At 30.9% G+C, this 17929-nt stretch overlaps 1 protein-coding gene across 3 annotated transcripts in view; it reads right to left on the bottom strand.

The window, feature by feature from the left end:
- LOC118182710 (E3 ubiquitin-protein ligase UHRF1-like) overlaps positions 1-14225 on the bottom strand; it is an 81346-nt gene extending 67121 nt beyond the window's left edge. For 2 of the 3 annotated variants that reach the window (XM_085817759.1, XM_035352096.2), the window contains exons 1-4: positions 14120-14225; positions 13366-13520; positions 12657-12812; positions 5245-5310 (exon numbers count right to left, since the gene is read on the bottom strand). In XM_085817759.1, the coding sequence (XP_085673885.1) occupies positions 5245-5310; positions 12657-12812; positions 13366-13518 (375 nt within the window). In that variant the 5' untranslated portion in view covers positions 13519-13520; positions 14120-14225. The remainder of the gene's footprint in view (positions 1-5244; positions 5311-12656; positions 12813-13365; positions 13521-14119) is intronic. The other variant, XM_085817760.1, reaches the window with a different exon arrangement.
- Positions 14226-17929: the final 3704 nt, after the last annotated feature.

Raw genomic sequence — 17929 nt, 5'->3', positions numbered from 1 at the left:
AACAACATAATTCAGTTATTTTTAAAGCAGAAAATGCCCAATTTACTGATATATAATAAAAAAAAAATGAGTTCACTAAGCAGAGTAATGGAGTGGATACATATACATATATTTATACACTTCCGATTGCAACCAAAAAGAGAGGTGCATAACCACATGTTATAGTAGTGCTATATACAAAATTTCAATGCTCTGAGGCTACTCATTTTTCAGTTATGCAAGATACAGATATATGCACTTATGTACAGATGCCATGAAAAAAACTACTGAATGCATTTTAAATCAGTTTTATAATTCGTTTGGGAAAAAAGCATCTTTTATTCTGTCCTTACGTACAGATGCCACGCAAATTGCATTCGAAAACGGTCAAATGAATATTTTTATTGAAATATGATACCTGGAATTTTTTGTGATTACAGTACATCCTTTACTTCATACAAGGAAGTAAAAAAGGCTACTGAAAGTGTCAACGGGAAAACTAATGGATCACTGTTCTTTCTTCTCGCTTATTCATAATGATGCTATTTATTTCATAGCTACATCTAAAGTGAAATAAACACATTACCATACTTGGTGCTTTAGAACACAGTTATGAATAGAATATCAGTAATTAAAAAGTAAAAATTTATAAAAAAAAAAAAAAAAAGTTTTAGATTAATGTAGATTTTGAATAAGCCTCTATCAATTTTTTATAATAATAAACTGACACAAATCCTTCTTTATTGAAAGCAACAATTTTTACTTTTGAAGATGTAAAGCTGAAATTTTTGAGTTATTGCAGTTTTACGAGTGGGGGGGGAAAAAAAAAAACTGAAACAAAATGACCTTATAAAACATATTCTTTCAAATAAGGGTGAAATACATTCCTAAATTAAGTACTTAACTCAGCTGAAAATACTAAACACTCAGCTCAGAAAATACTAAACACTAAGTTCAAAACTTTCAGACAGTTTTAAAAAAGTGAAAGGACAAAATGGGAATAAATGTAAGACTCAAATGTGGAATATAATTTGGGACAAAACAATATAACAGGAATAACATAATAAAAATAGCAGACAGTATACATTCTAAGAATTGAAAAATCATTATTTATGCATATTCAAAACTCCTCTTTGCTGTGTATATGCTATGTATTTTGAAAAGAATAAAGATGTTATATTTTATAAGACTCCTTATAAAACTCCTTATAACTTTTATAAGCCAGAAATTATACATTTTATAAGCCAGAAAAGACTCTGAAAGAAGTGAGAAGTTTGTGATGTAAAACATGCATAACTGCAGCCAAAATATATGCGCAAAAGCTCCAAATCTAGCAAACACGCCCATTTAACAGCGCACCAAATTTAGCCCACGTGCTGATTTCAAATTGCATAAGTTTAAGTTTAGATAGTTCTATATTTCTTAAGACGCCATTGAAATACTAGTTTTATTTTTAAACCCTTTTTTGATATCCTACGGATTTAACAATTTGGGATTACCAACGATGAAATGTCTGAAATAGAATTTTTTCAAAGAAAAGGCATAATTCATTATAGAAAATTATGTTTGAACAACTGAAATGAAATTATGCTTTAGCGATAACTCTGTAGTGAAATAGCGATGCAGGAATCCATCCATTTATGTTTAGCCTTTTTTTATATATAAATTATAATAATGATCTGAAATAGTTATTGACTCTTATGCTTCTATTCAGTTATGTTTAGCCTTTTTTACATAAATTATAATAATGAAAAAGTATTATATGAAATTAACCTTTCATCTAAATTAAAACAATCTTAGATAGTTATATACAATTATACTTCCTTTCTTGCGTTACAGTTACCGTAATTATTTTTGGCAGCACTGGCAACAACAATCAATAGTTTTTTCGATTTTTTACGGTCCTCAAAACGGAATAGTACCAAATATTATTTTCATGTCACTAGATGAGAAGCATTATTAAACCGCACTGGGTCCATCAGACCCACATGATTAAAGAAACCTTTCTCAAAGCACACCTATTTCACATAAATTGTTAAAATCGAGTGTAGTCATGTCTGAGGTCGACCTCTTTATATTTCTGAATTTTCTTTACTGGGGCTTTGATTTGGAGTCTTGATTTTGATCTGAACGGGCCTTTTAGACACAGGGCGCCTATTTGTATTTATTATAGTTGATTTGTGATAGTATAGAAAGCAGCAAACATGCCACATAATTTTTCTTACAAGGAAGAAATGTTGCAAAGGTTTTTAGATGCATCAACTGGCATAGAATATATTGAAGAAAATGAGGATGGAAGTGATCATGAATGTTTAGTTCATGTAATAATGATTCTCAGAAACTTATAGAGATTCTGAAAACGAAAGTGAGAATGACATAAATTGCTTACTGAAAAAAAATTATCGGGAACAATAAAAAAAATGAAGATTTTACCCAGCGAAAAAGCACACAAAAACGAAAATGCACTGCACAGAATGTAAAAAAATATCTGTATGTGGAACACACAACACTTCGTACAAAGTACTGCTAACATTTGTTGTTGCATTTTTGCTTGGTGTCTAGAGTGCTTATAATGAAAATAAAGAATCAATAGCGTAAACAACAGAGCTAATAAAGAAAATAAAGAATCGACACAGAGATACAGTATTTTTTCCCTATGCTAATATACAGTACAATTTTCTATTCCTTTAAGAAATTTTATTTCATAAAAGCATTTGCAGGAAAAAAATAATAATGTGCATATTTTTTTAAGTTTGATCCTGAAATTTACTATTGGCACAGACGTAACACTTTTTCTGAAGATTTACAATTTTTTTCTTCAAAAATCCCAATTTGCGCGCACTCGTGCAACTCATATGAGCACTCATGGGTTAACACCTGAAAAGCAGTATCACACACTAAAACTGCACCTAGTCAACATAACATACTTGCAAACCTATGACACTCAAAAATCACGAGATTTTTCACAATGTTAAAAAGACTTTTTAAATGATAAAAATATAGTTTTTAATAATGAATTAACTTTAAATAGTTACTAATTCTTAAATGCAAGCAACACAAAAATACCTGACACATAAAAGAAAGAAAGAAACTTCATAATTTTGTTCATAGCAATTGCCACGTAGGCCTGCTTTTGCTAATAAAAGTTTTTCTAATGTGTCATCACCAATATTAGATCTAAATTTAGTCCTCGTTTTCGCAACAACACTGAAAATCCTCTCACACTCTGCATTACTATTGGGAACTGTCAAGATGGCCAACATAATTCTAGACAGTTCACTATATTTTAAAATTCCATCAGCACCTTTCAGTTTTCAAATTAAACTCCAATGGGTGTCAATCCTAGCTGATTTTATAACTTCATCCAAGTTTTCTAATTGTAAACTGCAAAATTGCGACTGCAATATATCAGTGGCAATATCAAAATCATCATCTTTCATGACTAAATGAAGTAACACAGGAAATCTGTTCAAAAAGTACCTTATATCAGAAAAAAATGCATTTGCTAAAACAGAAACATCAGCAAGAAATATCCAGACCTGAAAGCATGCAACAGCTTTATAATTATTTAGAATATTAATTACACTTGATAAACATACCAGATTTTTAAAAATCAATCTCAGTTTCAATAATAAAGAAATCTAAAAATTCTAATTTGTGAACTGAGGTGCTATCACCAGCTTTTTCTTGAAAATTATACGCGCTGCAATAGACAACTATTGTTAAGTTTCTGCAAGTCGTCCTTACTCCTCCGGATGTGGTTGATTCAAGATTTCAAGTTGTGATTTCCGGTAAGCAATTGCCGTGGGCGGCATCCTGTTTTCATGAAGGCGGCATCTTCAATACAAGTGTTTTTCCAGGATTAGCGGCAATGTTTTTCCAAGCTGTGATTTCTTGTGTGTAACTACAGTGAGCAGCTTTTGCCAGCTCAAGTGCACTCAAGGTTTAGTTTAATTTTTCAGGTGCCTTCTTAACCAAAAAGCATGGACTTATTTATAATGAAGTGAAATTCATATTAATCGCGTAGTTTTTGTTCTGTGATATGTTTTTCGCGTATTGAATGCCAGTATTCAAAGACCAGGCAAAATATTTACTGTATCATTAATAGTGTAATATTCTTTAAAGGAAAAACCCTTGGGGTTTAAAGTCAACTAAGCGTAATCTGACAATGATAATGTTACACTCTTTAAGTTTCTGATATTGATTAAATTTATTTATTGTATTTTTATTTTTATATATATTGTTAATAAATTGGTTAAGTTTAAAACTTTTGTCTTCAATGTCTGCACAGTATATAACCTTAGGGAGCTTCTATTGCTATTTCTGCTAAATGTTTTTATAACTTTAAACTTTGCTTTTGCATCATTAATCAACACCATATGATCAGCAGAAGATGGCCGACAAAATAGTAATAGTGTAGAGAAGGAAGTTTCTACTCCTAGCGTTCGAAGCAGAGGTTCCAATAAAATTGAGGGGTCTAAAAATGTCAGAAATCAATTAAAGCTTTTTCACAAAGAGCAAAAATGAAACAGATCATAGAAAATTTAAATTTAGGCCAGAAAATTCTTGGACTGGTTTTTATTTTTCTTGCTCAATCAATAGGATGTCATAGTACAGCTATTCATGATATGATATAAAAAGGTTAACAAATCTGGCACTGGCGATTCGTTAACAGAAAATTACCGAAAAAACAATTATTTGTTTAAAACATATTTCATAATGTAAAAGTTTAAGCCAGCTTTAAAAAAATCTGATAGCAAAGTCTGCCTTTAATCATTTCAATTCAATAATTTATTCAAAAATTACGCAAGGACTTGATAGGCAAACTGTCAAAATATTTTTATGTTTTGTTTCATGAAAGAAAACCTTTGATACATTTTTAATTTGATTTTTACACACAGAAAATGAAACTGTAAGATAAATTAAATAACAGAATGTGTTTTTAAATCTCTCCGATTCCCGCAACAGTCAATTTTGAATTAACACTAAATCAAATATTTTAGATTAATCAGTTCTAAAATATTTTAACTTAATACATACAGAATCAGTTAAAAATTTTGAATAAGTAAAAATGATGTTATCTTAATGTTAGAAAGATAACTATGATAAATCATGGTTTTTATGTCTAAAATTAAATAAAGCTTCAGATGTACAGAAGTATATTCATAAATTAATTTAGAAAACTTTGGACAATTAAAAAATTTATATAACTTTAGACGTGTATAATAAATCATTTAAAATTATATTCTATATAAAAGAACTTACTTTAAAATATTTGCTTGTGCAGTTACTAGAATCACAAACAGGTGAAGATTTGCCTATTTCCAAAGGCTAAATAACGACATACAAATAATAAATATTTTAAAAATGAAAAAGACAACAAAAAATTTCATGTTTAGAAATTAAAAATACAATTTTTTTTAGAGTACTCATGGCAAAACAATACAACTACAATAGTTTTAGACAGACTTGACTTCAAATAGCCTCACTTCAGTAATTTCCACTTGTTAAAGAATACAGCAAGACACGCAAATTTAAAGAAAGCCAGGAGGAAATAGTATATGTGTCTTATTCACTGCCAGAAACTCTGCCTGATGTCAAAATAACTTTAATGAAGATTTGGGTACTGATGGTTTCTAGAGACTGGTTTTAGTAATGCAATTACTTGTTGATTCCATTTCAGTAAAGCAAACTTTTCTAAGGTGACTATTTCAGTTTATGAAAGTTTTATTGACCATATCCAGTTCTGACTTATATTAACTTCTTGATGACATTAACTGAAGATAAATCATACTATTATAAATGCCATCCTACTTCTTTCAAATGCTCATTTTACACTTACAGATATACATTATAATAAAATGCAGACAGATGTTAACATCTGTCTGCATTTTATTACAATGTGCTTTTTAGTAATCTATAAATTCATTGCCTAAGAATTAGAAAATGTGCAACATTTTGGCAATATTCAAAGATTCTAATGAAAGTTGAAACCTTCAATTCCTGTTTGGTAAATTCCAGTCCCATGAAAAAAAAATAACAAGTGTAAACTACCTTGAAGGATAAAACATATAGAAGTTAACAAAGCAATATACATCATATGCCTAAAAGAAGATACTAAATGTTAAGGGCACTGTAGCAACAGGAAGTCAGTCATTTACTGGCAATTTATTGCCTTATCTCAGTGCAAAAAAGTATTCTTATAGCATAAAATAACACACAAGTGTAAAGGAAACTGAATCTAGCAGACTGATAATGGTCTCATGCATTAACAAACACAGCTCACAAAAACATTATCAAAGTGCTTTTGTCCAGATTTAAATTTTTGATTCAGACAGAAAGCTTTTCTTTACAAACATTCAGTTACAACAGAAACACTGATTCTTCTAAAATGGAAAAATAACAAATACAAGTTTTGTAATTTAGCTAATAAATAAAATTAACAAATCAAAAAAATAAACACAAAATTTTATTTGATTAACTGGTACAACACAAAATCTGAAATTCATATGTCCAATATTCAGAACGGTCTAATATCTGGACACCAAGCAATTTTTTTTACATAAAATTTAGGAATGGAAACTACGATACTCCCGAAAAGGCAAGTATGCTATAAAAGAGATTACTTTCCTCTGGACTAATTGAGAAGCCCATATGTCACCTTCAAATGCCTGCTGGCTAGGGAATGACACCATGGGCCAATGAAAACATTAATGCCCTGTGACCATGACAACACTTTCAGCCTTTGAGTGGTTATGGAGGTGAGAGGGGCTTAATATTTTTTCACCTGACCTAAGCAATAAGTTAAGCTCCAAAATATATTTGGAGTGGGAAGCTGCTAATACTGGGTTCTTTTGTTGGCACAGCAGCAAAACAGAGAAAAAGAATTAGATTCAGAAGAAATTCAGTTAATCTAGCAAACTGTGCTCTTCCTTAACTAATTTGATCCAGCTTATTCTTCTTTGTAGGCTATTATTATTGCAACTATATAATATAAAAATTAAAGTTTTAATTTTTGATTGTGTTAAAAAAAGACTTCCTAGTTCTGAAGATGTAGCAGGGTTTGCAAAGTGAAAGCATATTTGGTGTTTGCCTTCTCCAATGTCCTTAGTGCGAGAATATGGCGTTGACAAAATTCAGGCTAGCGATTTCAAAAGTATGCAAAATAGCAACTTTATTTTGCTGCAGAAGCTTGAAATTTTCCAATTAATGGAATTGTGAAGAAGTGATAATAAATGAAGATGATATAGCAGATGGTTTATCATGACAATGCTCCAATCAGCAATAAATTAACAGATGGCTAAATCCATAGTTTGGTTTCAAATCCAGAAAAGTGACAAAGATTTTTGTGAACAAAAAAACTTCAATTGATAGTTTAGTGGAAAGTTCTGGAAAAAAAGACTTGAACGATGAAACTTCAATTGAACGAGAAATTTTTTCTTCTTGATTTTTCAACTGATTCATAGCTTATTTCATTATTATTATTATTATTATTATTATTATTATTATTATTATTATTTTTTTTTTTTTTTTTTTGGATACATACTTGCGAACCTACATCAAAAATTAGAAGACTTTTTTTCAGAAATCAAGAGAATTTTCTCAATGAAAAAGATTTTTTTTAAATGACAAAAATATATTTTTTAATAAAGAATTACCTTTAAATAGTTACTAATTAATATTTGAAAATTAAGTTATTAATTTTTTAATTCAAACAGTAGAAAAAAAAAATTATCTTTTACACTCTTGAATAGAAAAATAATACTTTAATCAATTTTTGTGCAAATGATTATGAACAGTGGCATTTAAAAAACTCCATAATTTTATTCGTAACAATTGGCATGTAGGCCTGCTTTTGCTAATAAAAGTTTTTCTAATGTGTCATTACTAATATTAGATCTAAATTCAGTCCCTGTGACACTGAAAATCTTATCGCACTCTGCATTACTGTAGGGAAATGTCAGGATAGCCAACATTATTCTGTACAGTTTACTATACTTTAAAATTCCACCAGCACTTTCAAGTTTTCCAATTAAACTCCACTGGGTGCCAATTGTAGCTGATTTTATAACCAAAGTTTTCTAATTGTAAACTGCAAAACTGTGACTACAGTTTATCAGCTGCAACATCAATGTAGTCTTTTATACCTAAATGAAGCAAAAATTGGAAATCTATTCAAAATATACTTTATATTAGAAAAGATGCATTTGCTACAGCAGAAACATCTGAAACTTATGCATGTAAAATTACTTCACCTTTGATTGGAAATTTATGTAGTATGTAATCACATACTTGGCAGAAGTAGGTTCCAACATAGAAATAAAACTTATATTTTTCTTCCTCTGAAAGTTCTTCCACTACTTTTTTGCAGCCCCTATTACCAAATCTTCATCTTTCTTCTAATATCCTATTTCATGATAAATCAGACCATGACAACAAAATTTGGTTTTTACAAACTTTGATGAAATGTCTTTAAACAGATCGTGAATCATTGGTTGCAAAACATGAATTGATGAAATTCTGCTTTGTAGAACTGTGTTAAGAACATCAAATGATGGGAAAATACTTTGTTAAGGATAGAAGACAAAAATTTAAATATCCATTCTTCACATGATAAACTTACACTAATTGGAAAATGTTTCTCTTATTGAGCATTTTTCTTCTTATTATTATTTTGAGAGAAATTTGTATCAGTTTTATACTTATATTTCGCAGTATTATTTTGAGAACTGTAAATTAAATTGCTCACAGGTGCAGAAATTATTTCTCTCACAATTATTTTTAACAGCGCAAGAAGTGACTGCATCCCCATTTAATAAAGGTATTTTATGACATCAATAGTCTTTTATCTTAACCTCTAGAAGCATTTATTTCTTTAAAAAATGCAAGAAGTGGGTTCTATTGGTCCAGGATTCTAGATAAACATTTCTTTAAACAACTGCAGCCATTTTTATCCTATGACTTGAGCATTTCTTAGCGACTTCACTACCAAGAAACATTTTTCTAAATAAAGCTGCAGCATAATTCGATGCATTCAATGGCAGGTTGTGCTTCAGTAAAAAGGCTGAAAACAGGCATTCCGCATTAATAACCTTTTGATTTTTTACTTCTACAGAAAAATTTAATTTTCCTTTTTTTCAATATAACTTCTGTTGTTCTTTTGTTTTTGTGGATGCACATTTTTGAGAACATTGGTGCTTCCCCTCTGCAAAATTGAAAAATTGCAATGACAAAAGGTACATATCGCAAATGTATTACGTTTCCTTGAGAAAATAATAGAAGGAAAGTCATCTGTGTATGATTTTTAAAAAATACATGAGTATTTTACCTTTGCAAACGTAACGACGACAAATGATTATAATATCTTAAACCATTTTTCGAAAGCATGTTACATCGTTCAGCAATGAGATGAACAAGATAACCCTGATTTTGTGATCTTGCTTTATGCCCATTGGCTATTATATGCCAGATGACAGGCAGTGACACTTGACGCTCATTGGAGAACTGAAACACGACATTTTCAAACACATGTGCTCTCAATCACAAAGCACAATCGCACTATAACTTCTCCCTAATGAAATGACTTTGGTTCTCTATGTAATCTAGAGAAAAACCAAGTGCTTTCAGACTCCCCAAATCACTTTTTTTGGGTGCAAATAATGAAGTGTTAAGCCAAGCTACATAAAAATCATGAGAATTTTTAAGAATAAAAGAAATTTGAGAGAAATATGTTGTAGATCAGGTTGGAGTATGTCGGAAGTCGGGAATCTCTTGCCTAAACTGGGAGAGTTGGCAATTCTCTGTATATTTATTAATACGAAATAACTGAATTAGATTAAAGTTTAAATTATTTCAGATTGTACAAATTCTCCCTTTCTTCCCCCCCCCATTGTTAACAGATTTTCATGTATAGAATTTCTTTTTGGCAGATTAGGCTTTTTTATTTATTTATTTATTTATTTATTTCCCCACCCCACCCCCATACTTAGCAAAAATTTGATTCATTGAATTTCATTTGAATAATTAAAGTTGATTTAGATTTTGACAGACTGGTTATATAGAGGTGACATTTTTAGTTGTCAGAGGTTACAAATGATTTAAAATAATTAATTGTGGTGCCTCAGCTAATTGACAACAAACAGAAACCAGGGTTCATACACATTTCTGCAGATGGAAATTAATGATCTTTAGAGACCATTTATGAAAAAAAATTAAGGACCTATCAGCAGAGGGAATTTAATAAACGAAAGCAATTATCAATACCTGAGCTTCGCTTCTGTAATACCATTCTAAGAATAAAATAAATCTGCAAGTAAGATACATTATTATTAAACATAGTCTAATCTTTAACATAAATACTCATGTAATTTATGACATTGATTCTAAAACAATATTAGGATAATTGCACTTTAAAAGCTACAAAATATATATGCTTCATAGCAACAACTCAGAACAAAACATTTAAGTGTCTTTTTAATTTAAAAATTTTTCAGATATTTTAGCTAATTTTCATTTCTCTTTAACATCTTTTTTAAGTTAATCTGTTACAATAAACAAATCAATGGGGTAGAGTTGACTTTAAGGTACCCTTTGTATTATCGCAAAGTTGTTGCTTCATTTATCGCCAAGTTGTTTCGCTTTTCGCCAAGTTGTTGTATCATTTATGGTAACCTGAGTAGTTTAACGTTATGGAAACCCTATTATGACGTAATCGTTTGCATTACTCAGGGAAATTTTGAATCATGGGGTGTTTTGCAAAGGCTTTTGTGGTGTGTGTTGCTTAGGAAGTACATTGCTTGTTTCATTGTTTAGATGATACAATGGCTGAATGTAGTAGAATTAATTTGAAGTTTCTGTACGATTTCGAACGAAAGGGGAAAAGTGCATTAATTGAGTGAATTAATTGTGTAAATGAAGGTTTACTTAGTAGCCATAGTCCGGAACTACGTAGTATATTTTTTACTCTTATTTTTGTGCATTTCTGTGGCGATGCGGATATCCGAATTGTAGTTCAGATAATTTTAGGAAGTTTTTGGATGCTGTTAAGGAATTTTGTGTGCCACAGACTGAAGACGAACGAATTTCTAGATAAGGCAAAGGGATTTTTGCTTTGTGTAGTGCTAAAATAGATAACAGGTTTTTCCTTTTTTGTGTTATTTTATTGTTTGCTTTAAAATGTAGCTTACTGAGATTATGTATTTTTTGTTTGCCTCTACTGTAGAATTGGGTGCTCCTTTGACTTTTTAAGTGAGAATATATCGATGTGTACATGGACAAACTTAAGGGAGTGCATAAAGCATAGTTTGTGCAATTCGGAGATGTTTTTTTTAAGTGAAAATAGGTCGATGTGTACATGGATAAAGTCAAGGGAGCGCACAGAGTCAATTTTGTGCAATTCGAGGATTTAAGTGAAAATAGGTCAATGTGTACATGGATACCGAGTTTGTGCAATTCTTTGACTTGTTATTTTGGCTTGCGTAGTGGCAATTTTTTCGCCAAAAATCGCCGCTACACATGCCAAAATAACAAGTCAAAGCATTGCACAAACTCAGTATCCATGTACCGCCAAAAATCGCCCAAGGGTACCCTAAAATATACTTTTACCAATCAATGCTCCCACTAGTTTCTGCTTTATTCCCTAATCTGACAATGCTTTAACAACATACTTTTGAAGAAAATTTTCTTTATGCAATCAAATTTTTTTCACAATAAGTTTCCTCTTTATTTCACGATTTCTGAGTTAATTGATGATCTCTGTTATTCTAAAGAAGTGCATGTATATAGAATGTATAGGAAAAACTGCTAATTTTATTTCCTTAATAATATGAGAATTGAAAATAAATGTAAAATGATACAAGATCTGGGCTGGTGCCAAAGCGATTGAGGCAGAATTTTAGAAGTTAATGAAGCACTGAGCATCAAAATTTAAAGATTACGGATTAGGAATTAGTAAAATTTTTAGAATTTAGGATAGACACTGAGCAAGACCCATAGAGATCACACCAGGTGGCAAAAAGCCTATCCCTGCATATAATGTAAATGCGTGAGACATATAAAATGGATCTTTTAAATTGTCAGTTTTGAATTATTCATAGAAAGTCTATTAGTCAATTTTACTTCAATCCTGCAGCTACAGCACAGGACAGGTATAAAAATGTGCTTTTAATTTTAGCCTCTTATTATTTTTCTTTTTGTATATATATATACAAATTGGTCTTCCAGTATTGTAATTACTTCCTTGCTTGTTAATTATATATATATATATATTGGAGTTTTGTTATAAAGTTACACTTAAGCAATTTACAAATTCCACTTACATAAAATTCCAATGATCTATATAAAAATAAAACACATTACTTATATCACTGGGGAATACTGTACACTAAGGAATTTGAAATAACATAACTGGGGAATACTGAACACTGAGGAATTTGAAATAACATAACTGGGGAATACTGTACATTGAGGAATTTGAAATAATAGGTTCAAATGCATTTTATACATACAATTATGCAAAGAAACTTTTACACTTGAGTTCACACTTATTAATCTCATTATACATGCTACAAATAGTAAAAAGCAATATTTATGATACAGATTAATTTGAATGTCATTTATAAACATTAAATGCAATTTTAAGAATAAATAAAAACTCAAAGTAAAAATTAGGAACTTACTTCATTTTCTTTATCAACTATCTTATTTACTGTACTGTTAGATGTTTTAGGAGACATAGTGGTCTGTTCTTTAGTGGGATCTGGTTGCCTGACCAAAATTTGAATTATATCATTTAGACCTACATCATAATCAAATAATGTGTGCCCATCTTCAAGCTAAAAACACATAAACAATGATTATTAACATAAACATTTAGTTACATTAAGATAAATGCAAACATAACATTTTAATAATATTTAAGACCACATTACATTTCCTTTAATTAAACGCAAACCATCCATCTACAAAATAAGAGGCTAAAGCATTAACAAACTGGTTAGAAGATTGAGCAAGAGGAGAAAAAAAGTATTGCCTGATCCTTGTACTGAGATTCCAGTTTAACACCAGAAATGAATCTTTCATTCAAAAAGTGAAAGAAAAATTTAGAATCACAAATCATTGAAAATAATTTACTTAAACACCTTTTCTAAGAATGAATCAAAACACAACATGCTAAAATTTTAAATATTCTATGTTTATTCAGAAATCACACTTCAACTGGCAGTTTAAAATTTATGCATTAAACATTTAGTAGCTATTTCTAATGTAGATATTAAGAGAAATGGAAATTATCATTATATAATTAAACAGAAATCATGCGAATGTACTTAAACATATATATAACGTACATTCCCATGATTTTTGTTTCGTAATAAATTACATATTTACCTGTTTTCCCCTGTAAAACAGTCTCTGTTGAATAGCAGGAGCGTTAAATTTTTCAACTAATAATTTTCGCAATTCTTCGACTTTTGTCAGTTTCGAAAGGTCATCTATGCGACACGAAGTCTTTCCATCCATCGATCTCACTTGTATCCACATGTCTAAGAAAACAGCATTAAAAAAAAGTAATTCATTAATCCTTTTACTTTGAAAAACCGTGCGATTTCACGGTTTAACCCTAGTATCCGGTGCATACAGGATTTGGCTTCTTTTGGCGACTTTATGATGAGCAGTAAAAACGAAACATATACGATGAGTAGTAAACGGGTCATTCAAAGAATATAGTGTATAGTATATACATAGACGTTCTTTGGATCATTTTTGGTGTTGGCGATAATTTTCAAAATCGCGCCAAGGCTGCACCGTATACTAGGATTTTACTCGATTCACTGATAAAGTGATCTAACACAAATAAAACGGAATTAAATCACGAAGTAAATATCAGTCGGTCATATTTTAAACTTATATTAAGGATGCAAAATAAGGAATATACTCGATAGTCTAATGAATGAAATATATCTTCAGTGCTTCACATAAGTACACCTAATCATTTCATATGACATGTTATATGAAATGAAATCAGTTTCCGCAACGATGTGCAATGAGATTAAACATTATGTAAATCGCTAGAGAAAATGAACACTTTAAGATACCTAGTTCAAAGGGAAAATACATGAATAAGGAGTTTTTCTAAACTTACTCGCAGATAACGTGAAATCCTCTTGAATTGATAATAACTCAATTCAATCAAAAAGACACTTTAAGATCACCGCTTTTCAAAACGCGCGAAACAGGAGATTCCCTGATTGCCAAATCTTAGCTACAATTTCTGAAACAAAATACATGGAATAAAAGGCTGAGTACAGTAATAACACTGTAAATTAGATAAGAATCTAAGAAATTTTCTAAGATTATTTGGCACATAAGTGTATTAATATTACTGCTTTTAAAGTAACCAACGTTGACCAGATTATCGTTTAAAAAAAAGAAAGAAAGAAAACTAAAAAATTGTTTCACTAAAGAGCTAGAATAATGATAAAATAAGATACTAAAAAGCGAATCGTCTGATAAACAACTCCAACACACATTTGTTCTTGGAAAATTCTAAAACAAGGCAGTTAATGTCTTCTTTTTCTAACTATGAATAACTTTATGGACTTGCAGAGACCTTGCGGTCAAATTCGGGAGGGGGGGGCGATCAAGAAAGATGGCAACGGCATTTTAGCAGAGCTCCGAGATTTTTAAATGTGTAGTCAGTATTTCTCACTTCCCTAAATAAGTCTTTTGCATTTTTCCCTCCGCAGTGTCTTGTCCATCGAACTGAAGGAATCCCTGTCTCTAAAGAGGTTATCACATCTAACGATGGTCCCTGCTAGATGGGACTTTTCTGAGAAACGAAATTCTGGTACCACTGGTTTAAACGGGAGGATTCTTAGAAAAAAGAGCTCCGTTGAAAGTGAAGTCCCGCCTAGCTACGGAAACGATGTACTGGGCTACACGGGATTTTTTTGAAACCTCGCCGAAAATGTTTCGGCTGCAGCTCTGTCCCACGCAGAGATCAATCAACCAATTAGAGGAAAGATTTGTTTATGAAGTATCACATGATGTCAATCTGAGTGATAATCAATTACTGTTTGGCGTTCAAGTCTTTGTAATAAGTGAAAATGGTAACCTAGCTATGTGGTTTTCCTGAAAATGTGCTGATTCTGAAAATTGTCCCTTTCGACATCCAGTCCCTTGTAGCGGAAACATGTGTGACTGGGACTTTAGAGGAATCTGATCATTTTCGTTCTTCATTTTCTGCAGCTTCTATTAAACCGAAACCTAGCCCCTAAGACAAAACATTCAGATAAGTATCCTTCTTTTCTCTAAACTAAATCAAATCTCTATTGCTTAAGTGATTTCGTAACTCGTGTATTTATTATTTTCATAAGCTTCTTACATTTAACAAGAGTTAGTAACTGCTTAGAGTTATGCAGCTCTTTTCTCGCAACTGCTCTTAAACAGACACTTCTTTCTTTACCAGTTCTTATAATTTTGGTGTTACGCAATTTTACTGTTCCTTACGTCATTCAGCTGTTACCCGTTACTTGCATTGAGGAATTTCTTCAAAGGAAAAATGAGCATCGGTGGTTGCATTAGATTGCGAAATGTTTTCCTTCCATCTCCGACTTATTTTCCTCTCGCTAAAAAGATTTGAAGCTTTAAATATTATACCTTACAGTTATATGCTCTGGTTTCTCTTCATCAAACGAAACCAGAGCATAATAACTGTAAGGTATTTTTTTAATCTTATCTTTTCTATCACTGTTCTTTGCTATTTGCTTAATTCACCAAATGGGAGGTGTGGATTATTGTATATTTCATTGAATAAATTTACTAGAACTATGAAAATGTTGTGTTTAATTAATAAAAAATTAATTAATATTTTAATTAATAAACTTTGTAAATTAAAGATTTTTTTCTCTTACACACTGCCAACGACTGTTGCCATCTTGATCTACTGCAAGTATAATTTTTTGCCAATTATCGCTCCCGATCTTTATGGCTAGAAATGCACCAGATAAGGTTTACACCTAGGGACAATTATATGGAAGAAAATATTTGCTCGGAATGCTCGACTAAATCCATTGCTTCAATTTCTTCGATGTAACGATCTTAAAAACTGAAAACTAAATATACTACCGAAAAATCCACCAAAAAGCCTTAAGAAAGTATCACTCCTAGGATGATCACTCCTAGGAATCTCACGAAAAGAGCTAAAATTATTTTTAAAAAAATTCTTCAAAGTAATAGATTTCAAAATTTATCACCTGAAATATATAACGAAAATGAATCGGACGTAACAGTAAATGAAGGCAAAACTAAAATTCCACGAGTCGTAATAGCACAAGATAACAGTCAATTTCACGTTAGCCGTGTTTTTTTACTAAAATTAAATAAACCGTGCAATCGCGCAGTGCAATATGAGAAATGTCCCCATTTGCCCTTCTCCAGAGAGGTTTATGATTATGTTCTAGAATTTCTGCTTTTGTCAAACCTTCTAAAATTTCGACTACTGCTTAAAGGAGATCCTTCGTAATGATACTCCGTTATAAAGATGACTAGACATGCCTTAGACTACCAGATTTAAAAGAGTATAGTAATTTTTCCGAAATTTCCTGCTTAGTTTCACCAGCCTAATTATTTTTTTTAAAAAGTCATTTTTGCAGGCTTTTTAAAATTTACTTATCATTCATTCATTTGTGCAAGTAAGCCACTGTTCGAAAAACAGAAACCTTAACTGCTGCATAAAGGTGCCTACATGCAGATCAATTTCTCATTTGGGGAAAAAGAAACTTTATAAATTTGAGGGCTTTTTTATGAGTTTCACCGCTGTGCAAGTACAGTTTACAAGGTATTTTCCTTGCCTTCTCAGCATGCCCTAGTGATGTAATGGTGAGCACGCTTGGCATATATTCTAGAGGTTCGTGGTTCGAGACCCGGTGAGGGCACCGCTCATTTTTCTTCTCTCCTGCTTTAAAAAATACCTAATTTATCTAAAGTATATGTTCATCCTTACTATGACTTTCTTTGTAAGATCGTTATTGACAATTTTTTATTAAAACTACTTCCCATTCCATCATTTGTCATGCAACAGCTGGATGCATTGTCAAATAACTTATTAAACAATAGGAAAGAATGCTCTCTGTTTACTCTTTACAGCCACATTTTTAGAAACATATTTTGGAAAAATTCGAGTATTTAAAAAAGAAATGTCAATTACTGCAATGCATTCATAGAATTGTCAAACGGTAAATACGACAGGGTCTGGAGGGGAGGAAAATGCTGCTATTTCTTCTATTTTTAGTACATGAAATACTTGACCAGCTTACATTTTACCTATAAATGACTTACATGCTTGAAGGAATCAATAATTTCAAATCGAAGCAAATTCTAGTGTGCGTTGGTAAGTTACGTCGTACTTAAAACTTCTCTAAGCTAACAGTCTCAGTTTCTATTTTCATTCAAATTTATCTGGTGACAGTTATTTTATTTCTGTAATAAAATGTAGTTTTTCGACTATACTTTTAAACTTCGATCCCTTGTACTTCCTCAGATTTTAATTTTAACCTTAAATGCATGTAGTTTCCATTTGGTAGCATACTCATATTTAAACATGTAAATCAAATCAAAACACAAATTTTAGCTTACTGCATAGTGTAACCAATCGGATGCATACTGCTTACGTATATAGTTTTGAAAGTTTCGGTGTGGTGTCACCACACTAACGGTGTAAAGGTCATTGTTGTGAGTCGATATGTGGACATTATTTGTGTTTAAAAATTTTTGATTTGTGTTTGTTGTTATTTTAATGTATTCGAAGCTTTAAAATTGTTTGAACAAGTTCATAAGGTATGTATTATTACATAAAATTGTTATCATACATTTGCATATCATATTTTTTTGTAAAAGTTAATAATATTTTTTCAAAAATTAGAATAAAAATTTTGTTTAGAATGTTTTTGGT

Source organism: Stegodyphus dumicola, chromosome 5 (genome assembly GCF_044657685.1).
Source record: "Stegodyphus dumicola isolate Sdum_Otavi_A_Nest chromosome 5, ASM4465768v1".
Classification (NCBI taxonomy): domain Eukaryota; kingdom Metazoa; phylum Arthropoda; class Arachnida; order Araneae; family Eresidae; genus Stegodyphus; species Stegodyphus dumicola.
Note: the sequence above shows the minus strand (reverse complement) of the source record. Positions and strands in the feature narration are given on the sequence as shown.